The following is a 12,576-nucleotide window of genomic DNA, read 5'->3' as shown; positions in this document are numbered from 1 at the left end:
TATTAGCTGCTACCAATGTTTCACCAATATGTTGTTTTGGATTTTGTTTTGCTGTTCGGATCGTTAGTACTTGGTTTATTTATTCATTAGCTGCTACCAATGTTTCACCAATATGTTGTTTTGGATTGTGGGTTTTGTTTTGCTGTTCGGATCGTTAGTACTTGGTTTATTTATTCATTAGCTGCTACCAATGTTTCACCAATATGTTGTTTTGGATTGTGGGTTTTGTTTTGCTGTTCGGATCGTTAGTACTTGGTTTATTTATTCATTAGCTGCTACCAATGTTTCACCAATATGTTGTTTTGGATTGTGGGTTTTGTTTTGCTGTTTGGATCGTTAGTACTTGGTTTATTTATTCATTAGCTGCTACCAATGTTTCACCAATATGTTGTTTTAGATTGTGGGTTTTGTTTTGCTGTTCAGATCGTTAGTACTTGGTTTATTTATTCATTAGCTGCTACCAATGTTTCACCAATATGTTGTTTTAGATTGTGGGTTTTGTTTTGTGGTTCGGATAGTTAGTACTTGGTTTATTTATTTGAGATATTTGAAAGGAAATCTAATGATTTGATATTTTATTACAGCTAATTCAATGAGCACGGGAGAATATATTTGCCGTGCAGGAGAAGCTGAAGGTTCAGTTGAAGTTACAGTTGTTAGTAAGTACCGTTTGTTTTGTGATTTAGTTATAGTAACTATGGCAACTAAGGATCCCCCCCCCCCTTCAAAACCCCCAAATAACTATTTGACATTCAATTCTACATATTTACAGAGGAATATACCAACAGACTTTGCTTTGCGAATTCAGTTTCCGATTAAATTTCCAAGTATTTCAGATGGGACAAAAAATCGAGGCCCTGTGTACTACAGGCTGTATACGTTAAGGATCCCTCCACAGTTGGAAATCAAAAAAAGTAGACTAATAATGCCACTGTCCTGGCAAAATTTCCCTCATTGCACACTGCATGATGTTGCCCGTCTTCTAGTCCAAATTGGTTCAGACCCTGTTTTTGACTATATTAACCCTGTTTTTGATTTTAACCCTGTTTTTGAATATATTAACCCTGTTTTTGACTATTTTAACCCTGTTTTTTGACTATTTTAACCCTGTTTTAGACTATTTTAACCCTGTTTTTGACTATATTAACCCTGTTTTTCACTATTTGAACCCTGTTTTTGACTATTTTAACCCTGTTTTTGACTATATCAACCCTGTAATTGATATTAACCCTGTTTTTGAATATATTAACCCTGTTTTTTACTATTTTAACCCTGTTTTGACTATTTTAACCCTGTTTTGACTATTTTAACCCTGTTTTGACTATTTAAACCCTCTTTTTGACTATTATTTTAACCCTCTTTTTGACTACATTAACCCTGTTTTTAACTATTTTAACCCTCTTTTTGACTATTTTAACCCTCTTTTTTACTATTTTAACCCTCTTTTTGACTATTTAAACCCTCTTTTTCACTATTTTAACCCTGTTTTTGACTATATCAACCCTGTAATTGATATTAACCCTGTTTTTGAATATATTAACCCTGTTTTTTTACTATTTTAACCCTGTTTTTGACTATATTAACCCTGTTTTTGACTATTTTCAGAGGATGTAAACCACGTAGAATTAAGAATCGGTGACAACCCTCCTGTAATCGGAGAAGAAATCAACCCCTACGAAGCCGAATTTATAAAACACAAAACAAATATTGAATGCACGGCTTTCGGAAGTTTCCCAGCAGCCCATATTGAACTGTATTTAGGCACGGACAAAATCGAACCAGAATCCAACTTAAACACAAAGCTTATTGGTACTGAATACAAATCGGCCATTGTAGCGAGAAAAACATTGTATCCCAAACATTCTGGTAAGAAGTTACGATGCGTTGCGTCAGTCCACTTGCCACCCGAGACTCCATTACAACCCGTGGAGAAAGAAAGCAGTATTCCCCTTCATATCATTACACGTAAGTTACTTTTCATTTTAAAGGGACAGATGCGACATTTTTCCGACCAATCATACCTTTGTCTCAGAAACTGGATTTTTTTAGCTGAGTTAATCAGTAATAGTGTTCACAGCTCACGATCGAAATTTAAGCCTTCAAATCCATGTGTGTCTAGAATTATCTACGTTTGAAAGTTAAAATGACGACTTGTCTTTTCTTGAGACTCTGCCATATCTTGACTAATCATATTTTGGTCTCAGAAACTGGAATATTTTAGCTGAGCTAATCAGTAATAGTGTTCACAGATCACTGTCAAAATTTGAGCCTTCAAATCCATTTGAGTCCAGAATTATCTACTTTTAAAAGTTGAAATGATGAGTCATCATTCACAATTAAGGATTCTTTCTACCAGCTGGTCAGTGTCCCTGATACACATAAAAAATTTAGAAAACCTCTTTACAATCTCTTTAACAAGAACCACAGACGTCTGATTGAAAATTAGAATGGTGTAAATTGATACTATCAGTGTCTCTGATACACATAAAAAATTTAGAAAACCTCTTTACAATCTCTTTAACAAGAACCACAGACGTCTGATTGAAAATTAGAATGGTGTAAATTGATGCTATCAGTGTCCCTGATACACATAAAAAATTTAGAAAACCTCTTTACAATCTCTTTAACAAGAACCACAGACGTCTGATTGAAAATTAGAATGATGTAAATTGATGCTATCAGTGTCCCTGATACACATAAAAAATTTACAAAACCTTTTAACAATCCCTTTAATCGAAGAACACCCCTGACATTAAAACTTTCTGTTATTTCAGTGGTTCCGTTAATTACCTGTAAAAATAAAACAGCTTCCATGAAAGATAAATATGTTAATTTAGAATGCGATGTGTCTGCTGAGAAACCAATGAGAAGTTTGTTCTGGAAACTAGGGTATAATAATCAATATATTTACCCTGGTAACAAGACGGCAGATTTTGATGAGGTTACTGTGGAGGAAATTGAGGTACGTTTTATTCTTCTCTTACAAACTCTGTCTTATACCTTGACATCAATAAGGGGAGCTGCAGTGGCTTAGTGAGTTAGACGCTTGCTTGCTAACTTGAAGGTCCAGGGTTCAATTCCAACATAGGTCGAGATAATACCTTCAGATTTTTCAACCCTGTTTCCCCTTGTCAGTGATGTAGTTAAGAGGGACAGACATGGAAAAGTGTCTGGTTGCTCAGATGGGACAATAAACCGAGGTCCCGTGTACTACAGGCTGTACACGTTAAAGATCCTTTGACAGTTGGAAATTGAAAAAGAGCAGACTAATGCCGCTGTCCTGGCAAAATTTCCCTCATTGTACACTGCATGCTGTTGCCCGTCTCCATTAGCCCACATGGTGCAGAAAAGTAGGACGTAAAAATTCCATCCATTTCATTTTTTATTTATTGTATCGTATCGTATCATATTCATATCATATTTTATTTGTATTTGTATTTGTATTTGCATCGCATTGTATCGTAGTATCATATTTTTATTTGTATCGTATTGTAATTTTATTCATATCGTATTTGTATCTACATCACATTGCATCGCATTTGTTATTGTATTGTATTGTATTGTATTGTATTGTATTGTATTGTATTGTATTTGTATTTGTATTGTTTTGTATTTGTATTTGTATTGTATTGTATTGTATTGTATTGTATTGTATTGTATTGTATTGTATTGTATTGTATTGTATTGTATTGTATTGTATTGTATTGTATTTGTATGTGTATTCCAGGGAAATGACAAGAACAAGAGAGTTACATTGAGTATATATATTGTATTGTATTGTATTTGTATTCCAGGGAAATGACAAGAACAAGAGAGTTACATTAAGTATCTATAAGATGAAAAAAGAACATTTTAATTCTATTTTCTACCTGATCGTAGAAGATAATAGTGGAGAAATTTATCAAGAACCAGTTTATATCAGCCAATGTAGGTTATATTTTTACTTAAAACAGGGTTCAATGAGCAGTTTTGTACCAGGCAGGGTATGCTTACTCTTCTAGACACCTGATACCACTTTTCATTATGAAATACTTACTCACTTATAATTGATATACTTCCTCATGTGAGCAGTTTTGTACCAGGCAGGGTATGCTTACTCTTCTAGACACCTGATACCACTTTTCATTATGAAATACTCACTCATTATAATTGATATACTTCCTCATGTGAGCAGTTTTGTACCAGGCAGGATATGCTTACTCTTCTAGACACCTGATACCACTTTTCATTATGAAATACTCACTCATTATAATTGATATACTTCCTCATGTGAGCAGTTTTGTACCAGGCAGGATATGCTTACTCTTCTAGACACCTGATACCACTTTTCATTATGAAATACTCACTCATTATAATTGATATACTTCCTCATGTGAGCAGTTTTGTACCAGGCAGGATATGCTTACTCTTCTAGACACCTGATACCACTTTTCATTATGAAATACTTACTCACTTATAATTGATATACTTCCTCATGTGAAAAGTTCATTAACTGCTACCAATGTTTCACCAAACTGTTTTTGAAATAAAATTCCATTTTTTTATTTCAGATTACAGCAGTGGTTTAATTTTACGACCCTGTTTATTAACTCTTTTAATACTAGTTTTTACTCAATTATTCCATTAGTGAAACGATAATGCGATGGTATCTTACGTATAAAGGGTTAAAGTCACCAGATGTTGGAAAACGAAAAGGATTAATAATTGGATCAAAGGGAGATAACTCTAATGGATATGTTTGGTTTCTGAAGCTGGCAAAGGAATTTGTAACTTTTATTTTCAAAATGTGCTAATATTATTTCTCTTGTGCTAAAGTAGAATTTTTCTCTACTTCACATTTTGATTTCATTAATACATTGTTAAAGAGGCAAAATTGCAAAAAAAATTATACCTGAAAATATTTCTAAAGTATGTTATTTATATCTATGTATCTACTTGATCAAACTGAATTTGTTTTAAAAGGGTTAATTAAAAACGTTGTAAATTATACCTGAAAATATTTCTAAAGTATGTTATTTATATCTATGTATCTTCTTGATCAAACTGAATTTGTTTTAAAAGGGTTAATTAAAAACAGAGAGTACTAATTGTTAATTAAGCAGATATATAGACATAAATAGCCTAAAAACGTAATGAAATTTAAAACCTTACGTAATGTTTTCAAATAGTTTTGTCGTTTAAAAATTAACGACTGGATTTGTTTAGTTAAAACTTTCAGATACGTTAAAGGACACATTTCTATAGATTTTGGTGTATAGTTTTCACAAATTTGAGCCAAAAAAAAGGGGAATCCCCCTTTAATTATGTTAGTGCTTTTTCTTTGAACAAAGAATTGAATTCACCTCAACGTTTTTTTTAGAAAATTTTTGATAGAGCCCTGCAAAGACTTTTGAAAATAGCTTTGAAATAAACTCGAACATTTACAATTGTAAATAGTTTTTGTTAGTATCTTTTTAACTTGTAAATATCATACTCTTTCTTAAAGGGACACTACCCATGTCCAGTAGCTTAAAGGGATAGTACCTCTTAGAATGAACATAAAATTTAAGTTCTCGAAATGGTCAATATGAGTATATATTCATCAGTGAACTTACCTGGTGTCATAAAGTTACAACAGAATCCCTGTCAAATCTAGAAAATTGGAAAATTTATAAAACTAAGTCATTATTGAATCTTGATATTAAGTGTTTTTCAAAAGTTAATTGTATATTTATGGATAATTACTAAGTTTTTTTGATTTATCTGATTATATAAGGATCCTGTTATGTTATTTATGACACCAGGTATATCTACTGGCTCTTATTCGCCGAGTTTAAAATTCTTCAATTTTATGTTAATTCTAAGACGTAGTATCACTTTAAAGTCCTAGCAAATTTTTCAAGTCTTTGATAGTATTCTTGCACTGCCGATTTTTCTACTCCGCGATCACAAAGGCAAAGACTTCTGCCTGCAAAAAGAAAAGTTTTTTAAATCTTCCCATTATTTTTATGAGAATTGGAATATCAGCCTCAAAATAGTACTGTTAGTCTTAGAATATCTTTGCGTTGATAAAAATATAAACATTGTGCTGTATGCAGCACTCTTATCTTGACTTTGGCTGAAGTCGAACTTTACAAAGTTAGGATTAAGGCTTTCATTTTCTGCATTTGATAGTCAAATTTAAGCACGACTTTCGTAAAGATCTACCGTCAAAGTTTAGGTAAAGTACGAGCGCTGCATATGGCCCATTATGTCTTCAAAATTTGTTTTTACAGACGATAATTTTCAGCCAAAATTTGTGACTTTTTGACGTTGAAATTTCTAGGAGAGAAATGTGTTTCTTTTCAATATAAATTTACGAAAAATTGTATTTCTTTATCAACGCAAAGATATTCTAAGACTAACAGAACTATTTTGAGAGTGATATTCCAATTTTCTTAAAATATCAAGGAAAAAAATTCAAAAAACTTTTTGTTTGCTTTGCTCAATGAAGTTGTTTTTACGTTTTATAAATTTTTTTTGGAAAAATGCGATTCCTTAATAATGTGGTTGGAGAGCAATGAATGAATTAGAACATAGAGAACTGTTTTGAATATTGCATTTTTTTATCTATTTTCTTCCGTAAAACGAAACATTCCAAAAAAGTTCAAGCCATTGGCAATGACATCATTGATATGTGCATAACAGGGTTGTTGATATCAGAAGTTCCCAACCAGACACATGGATATGTAAATTAAGATCAATTTTCATTGAGAATGCTGGAAAAATGCAGAAAATCTAGAAAATTTGCATAGAAGTGTCCTAAACATCAAAAAAGCTGCTAGTCATTTTAGAGCTCCTATCAAACATGAATGGCAAATTCAGATAAATCAGCAGAAAAATGCAAAAAATCTAGAACATTTGTATAAAAAACTTTGTCATTTTGGAGCTCCAACCAGACATGACTGGCAAATACAGATAAATCAACATTTCTGTGTAGAACATTTGTATTAAAAAAATTTAATGTCCTAAAGATCAAAATTGCTGTCAGTCATTTTGGAGCTCCAACCAGACATGACTGGCAAATAAAGATTAAACAACATCCCTGGTGCACAAAAGTTTAAAGAGACTTACCTTCCATATATGCAGCATATAGGTAGAATTGGCATAACTGCTTTGGATTCTGTTTTTCTGTTGTATATTTGGCCTGAGATATGAATGCACATGCAAACTCTAACAATCATGAGCCAGAGCAGTCTATTTTGTTTTAAGGGTAGAATGAATAGTTCATTCATACCTATTCTACCTTCAATTAAAATGGACTGTTCGAGGTTATATTTTGAATAGCCCAGATATGCATAAATATCTTTTTCGTTGTAACTACGTTGTTATCCCTAAATAAATCTAATTAGCATATCTATGAATAAATTTGAATATTATGTTAATGAGTTCTATGCAAATATGAATTTTCAAGTATTATAATATGTGTGCGTTATATTCGTAATATTTTTTGCTTTCAATAATCTACAGTTTCACGGCAAATTGGGGGCTTATTCTTGAAAACTTAACGCAAGATTTGCTGTAATCTGACTGGTCAATCACTAAATTTGATTTTAAATTTAGTTTTATTATCTAATCAGATTACTGTATTTCTTAACTTAAGATGATTTTAGTATTCCAGTCATCTGATTGGTCAATCACTAACATGGATTTTAAATTCAGTTTTATTATCCAATCAGATTACAGTATTTCCAAACTTATAGTGATATTAGTATTCCAGTCATCTGATTGGTCAATCACTAAAATGGATTATAAATTCAGTTTTATTATCCAATCAGATTACAGTATTTGTTAAAATCATGATTTTAGCTTAGTTAAGTTTTCGGAGAACGGCCCCTGAATTATTTTAATTTTTGCTTGATCTTGCCTGTACTTAGCAGTCAATTATTTTTGCTTTCTGTTTATATTCAACAGATTTAAAGAGATTGGAAAGAGGTTTTCTAAATGTTTTATGTGTATCAATTTACACCATTCTAATTTTCAATCAGATGTGTGTGGCTTTTGCAAATCCACTAAAACTAAGCGTTGATGACGTCATTTAGTTTTAATGGAATTGCAGGAACCACACACGTCTGATTGAAAATTAGAATGGTGTAAATTGATGATAAATTGATCAGTGTCCCTGATACACATAAACAATTTAGAAAACCTTTTTACAATCTCTTTAAAGGCTGTTCTAGTTAGTAAACCCACTAGTTCTCAGTTGAAGATGAAGTCATCACTTATTTTCAACTTTCAACAATTTTTTTTTGAACAAATTGTATTTTATTTGCTTCCACTAATAAATTCTGCTTTTTTTAGATTGTAAATTTGTTTTTTTTTAAAGCCATGAGAGATGTCTCTCTCAGGCATGGCCTTAAAGGACCAAAGCTTTGTCAAGCCAGAGACCCCAAGAAGCCCAAGATGGATTTTGAGTGTTCAGAAAACTTAAAGGGACAGCTGTGCCATTTTTTTGTACCAATCATACTTAAGTCTCAGAAACAGGAATTTTTTAGCTAAGCTAATCAGTAATAGTGTTCACAGCTCACTGTCGAAATTTGAGCCTTCAAATCCATGTGTGTCCAGAATTATCTACGTTTGAAAGTTAAAATGACGACTCGTCTTTTCTTGAGACACTGTCATATATAGAAAAGACATCTATAGAAATAGGAAAAGAAATTTCTAGTTTGAGGTATATTTAAAAGAAATTATGAGATTTTCGTACATTTCTAGTATTTCTGAAGACTATTTACATATATAAAAATCAACCCAAATTAACCGCACCTGTCCCTTTAATTTTCCCTTAAATAAGACATAATACAGGCAGAGTATCACCTGAATTAAATAAAAAAAAAACAAAGCTATCATCTGAACACAATATTTCGAAATTAAAAAGCGTAAAGATTTTACAACCATAAAATACATTTACATAATATTATGACATTATTTACATTTAAAACATATATTTACATTTAACATATATTTACAAAACAAATAAACACAACTAAAACATACTGGCAAGATGTATCTCTTGTCTTTATTAGGTTGGTTTTGAAATTTGCGTGGATAATTTACAGTGGTTTACAGGTCTTCAAACTTATTACAAACTTAGTCTTATACCTTGACTGCAATAGTCACCTTTCTTGTATCACATCTTCGCAATGTCAAGCTATTACAAACTTAGTCTTATACCTTGACTGCAATAGTCACCTTTCTTGTATCTTCACAATGTCAAGCTATTACAAACTTCATACTTATACCTTGACTGCAATAGTCACCTTTCTTGTATCTTCACAATCTCAAGCTATTACAAACTTTATCTTATACCTTGACTGCCTTAGTCACCTTTCTTGTATCTTCACAATGTCAAGCTATTACAATCTCCATCTTCACAATGTAGAGCTATTACGAACTTCATCTTCACAATGTCAAGCTATTACGAACTTCATCTTCACAATGTCAAGCTATTACGAACTTCATCTTCACAATGTCAAGCTATTACCAACTTCATCTTCACAATGTCAAGCTATTACAAACTTCATCTTCACAATGTCAAGCTATTACAAACTTCATCTTCAAATGTCAAGCTATTACAAACTTTGTCTTATACCTTGACTACAATAGTCACCTTTCTTGTATCTTTACAATGTCAAGCTTTTACCAACTTCATCTTATACCTTGACTACAATAGTCACAACATGTTTCAAGCTCTGTTTTAGTTGTTTGAAGATCACACAGTGTGAAAATCTGATTAACAACATGTTTCAGGTTCTGTTTTAGTTGTCTGAAGATCACACAGTGTGAAAATCTGATTAACAACATGTTTCAGGTTCTGTTTTAGTTGTCTGAAGATCACACAGTGTGAAAATCTGATTAACAACATGTTTCAGGTTCTGTATTAATATTTTTGAATATAAAGATGACAACCATAGAATATTATTCACAAAATTGAGTACAGAGGATTATATTCTTAAATATATTATAGATTTATATATGTTTATACACCCAGGCATGAATCAAAATAAATCTTCTTGCAAAATCCATCAAATTTTAAAAGTTAACACTTTAAACTCTTTGATAAAGTTTCAAAACTTATCATGATTATTGAAAAAACCAAGTTTTCTTTTCAAATCAAAATTCTCACTAAAACTTGCTTCATTGCCGAAGAAACAACTTAGGTTCACAAGGATCCTTTCTACCAGCTGATCCTTGGTCAAACCTCTTGGTATTGATTTTACAAGGATAACAACTTAGGTTCACAAGGATCCTTTCTACCAGCTGATCCTTGGTCAAACCTCTTGGTAATGATTTTACAAGGATAACAACTTAGGTTCACAAGGATCCTTTCTACCAGCTGGTTCTTGGTCAAACCTCTTGGTAATAATTTTACAAGGATAACAACTTAGGTTCACAAGGATCCTTTCTACCAGCTGATCCTTGGTCAAACCTCTTGGTAATGATTTTACAAGGATAACAACTTAGGTTCACAAGGATCCTTTCTACCAGTTGGTCCTTGACCAAACCCCTTGGTAATGATTTTACAAGGATAACAACTTAGGTTCACAAGGATCCTTTCTACCAGCTGGTCCTTGGCCAAACCTCCTGGCAATGATCTTTCCCGGATTATCTTTCAGGTTATAATAAATATTATATTTTCAAGATACTATATGTACACTAGTTTATGAATAATCATTTTGAAAAAAAACTTAAAATATCAAACTAGAAAATAAGGAATTTTGATTTTTCTGAAAAAAATTATACATAAACCTTAAAGGTTTTCTAAATTTTTTATGTGTATCAGGGAAACTGATAGCATCAATTTATACCATTCTAATTTTCAATCAGATGTCTGTGGTTCCTGCAATTCCACTAAAACTAAGTGTTTGATGGCGTCAATAATCGTAAAATATGCTTTATCACATAAGGCCCTTTGCAATTAGTGACGTCATCAAACACTTAGTTTTAGTGGAATTGCAGGAACCACAGACGTCTGATTGAAAATAGTACAAATTGATGCTATCAGTGTCTCCAATACACATAACTTTTGTTTATTCGCAATTTTATGACAAAAACTTTTCCATCATCCCTCATAAAATTATAAAATAATATAAATGGTTTAAAGCCATCATGCTTTAATCATACTAAAATTGATTGTTCAAAAAAAATAAAAAATAACAAGCCTGCTTGTCTGCAAGTCCAATGTCAGAAATGAAATGAAATGAATGGAGTTTTACTTCCTACTTTTCTACACCATGTGGGCTAATGAAGACCAACTTAATACTTTCTTAAATAATCAATTCTAGCCTAATTAAAGCATGATAGCTTTAATATAAATAAACCATATAATTGGAATAAAATATTTTGAGCTTTTGCAAGAAAACAAATTATTTTGAAAAAAAAAGAAAAAATTGTGCTCAAACTTTGAGCTTTTGATTTCAAGTACAAAATAAATACAGAACTTTCAAAATTATCCTTAAAAGTACAAAAAACTGATTTTTCTTAAAATTTGGGCTATATGCATTTATGTGGACTCTCTCAAATGAATATGTAAGGTGTAAAATTTCTGAGTTTTTCTGAACCAGCTAACCGACATCTATGAAAATGTAATTCAAGATTAGGTTCAATGCCAAGTAGGTAAACCAAGTAAATAATATTAGCTATATGGACTCTCTAAAATAAATGTAAGGTGAAAAATGTTTTTCTGAACAAGCTAACCGACATCTGTGAAAAATTAACTTAAGATTAGTATCAATGCAAAGTAGATATATGAAGTAAATAATATTAGCTATGTGTACTCTCTGATAATTAAGATGGGCAAAAATATTCTTAGTTTTTCTGACAAAGCTAACAGATATCTGTGAAAAATATAACTCAAGATTAGGAATCGAAATATGCAAAGTAGATATATGAAGTAAATAATATTAGCTATGTGGACTCTCTGATAATTAAGATGGGCAAAAATATTCTTAGTTTTTTTGACAAAGCTAACAGATATCTGTGAAAAATATAACTCTAGATTAGGAATCGAAATATGCAAAGTAGATATATGAAGTAAATAATATTAGCTATGTGGACTCTCTGATAATTAAGATGGGCAAAAATATTCTTAGTTTTTCTGACAAAGCTAACAGACATCTGTGAAAAATATAACCCAAGATTAGGAATCGAAATATGCAAAGTAGATATATGAAGTAAATAATATTAGCTATGTGGACTCTCTGAAATGAATACATTATGAAATATCCAATAAAATTTTTTTAGTTTTTCTGACAAAGCTAACCAACATCTGTGAAAAATCTAACTCAAAATTGCAGAAATTGCTACAAAAAGTGTTGACAAAACTAAAAAGAAATTCATACCTTGACTAAGGACAAACGAAAAAATGTTCAAGTTACGATTTTTTGACAAATGTTAGAAATTTCTTACAACCCTTAAGTGACCAATCACAACTCTTGAAAAACATGACGGCAAATTACGCACTTTCTGGGTATTTTCACCGAAATATCTTGGTGTACGATAATTCTTGTTGATCCAACGATGAACTAGTTTTTTATCTATTTGTGAATCCTGTGCCAGTGT

The 12,576-nt window shown here is 31.5% G+C and overlaps 1 protein-coding gene across 1 annotated transcript in view; it reads left to right on the top strand.

The window, feature by feature from the left end:
* The window catches only part of LOTGIDRAFT_238272 (hypothetical protein), a 35,146-nt gene extending 26,822 nt beyond the window's left edge, over positions 1-8,324 (top strand). The window contains exons 2-8 of the mRNA XM_009049536.1: positions 585-659; positions 1,606-1,965; positions 2,775-2,962; positions 3,795-3,927; positions 4,551-5,580; positions 5,779-5,972; positions 6,405-8,324. Of these exons, the coding sequence (XP_009047784.1) occupies positions 585-659; positions 1,606-1,965; positions 2,775-2,962; positions 3,795-3,927; positions 4,551-4,627 (833 nt within the window). The 3' untranslated portion in view covers positions 4,628-5,580; positions 5,779-5,972; positions 6,405-8,324. The remainder of the gene's footprint in view (positions 1-584; positions 660-1,605; positions 1,966-2,774; positions 2,963-3,794; positions 3,928-4,550; positions 5,581-5,778; positions 5,973-6,404) is intronic.
* The last annotated feature ends 4,252 nt before the right edge of the window (positions 8,325-12,576 follow it).

The sequence above is a fragment of the Lottia gigantea genome (genome assembly GCF_000327385.1).
Source record: "Lottia gigantea unplaced genomic scaffold LOTGIsca_138, whole genome shotgun sequence".
In the NCBI taxonomy this organism is placed as follows: domain Eukaryota; kingdom Metazoa; phylum Mollusca; class Gastropoda; family Lottiidae; genus Lottia; species Lottia gigantea.
The sequence above is the reverse complement of the archived record's forward strand: the minus strand, read 5'-3'. Positions and strand labels throughout refer to the sequence as shown.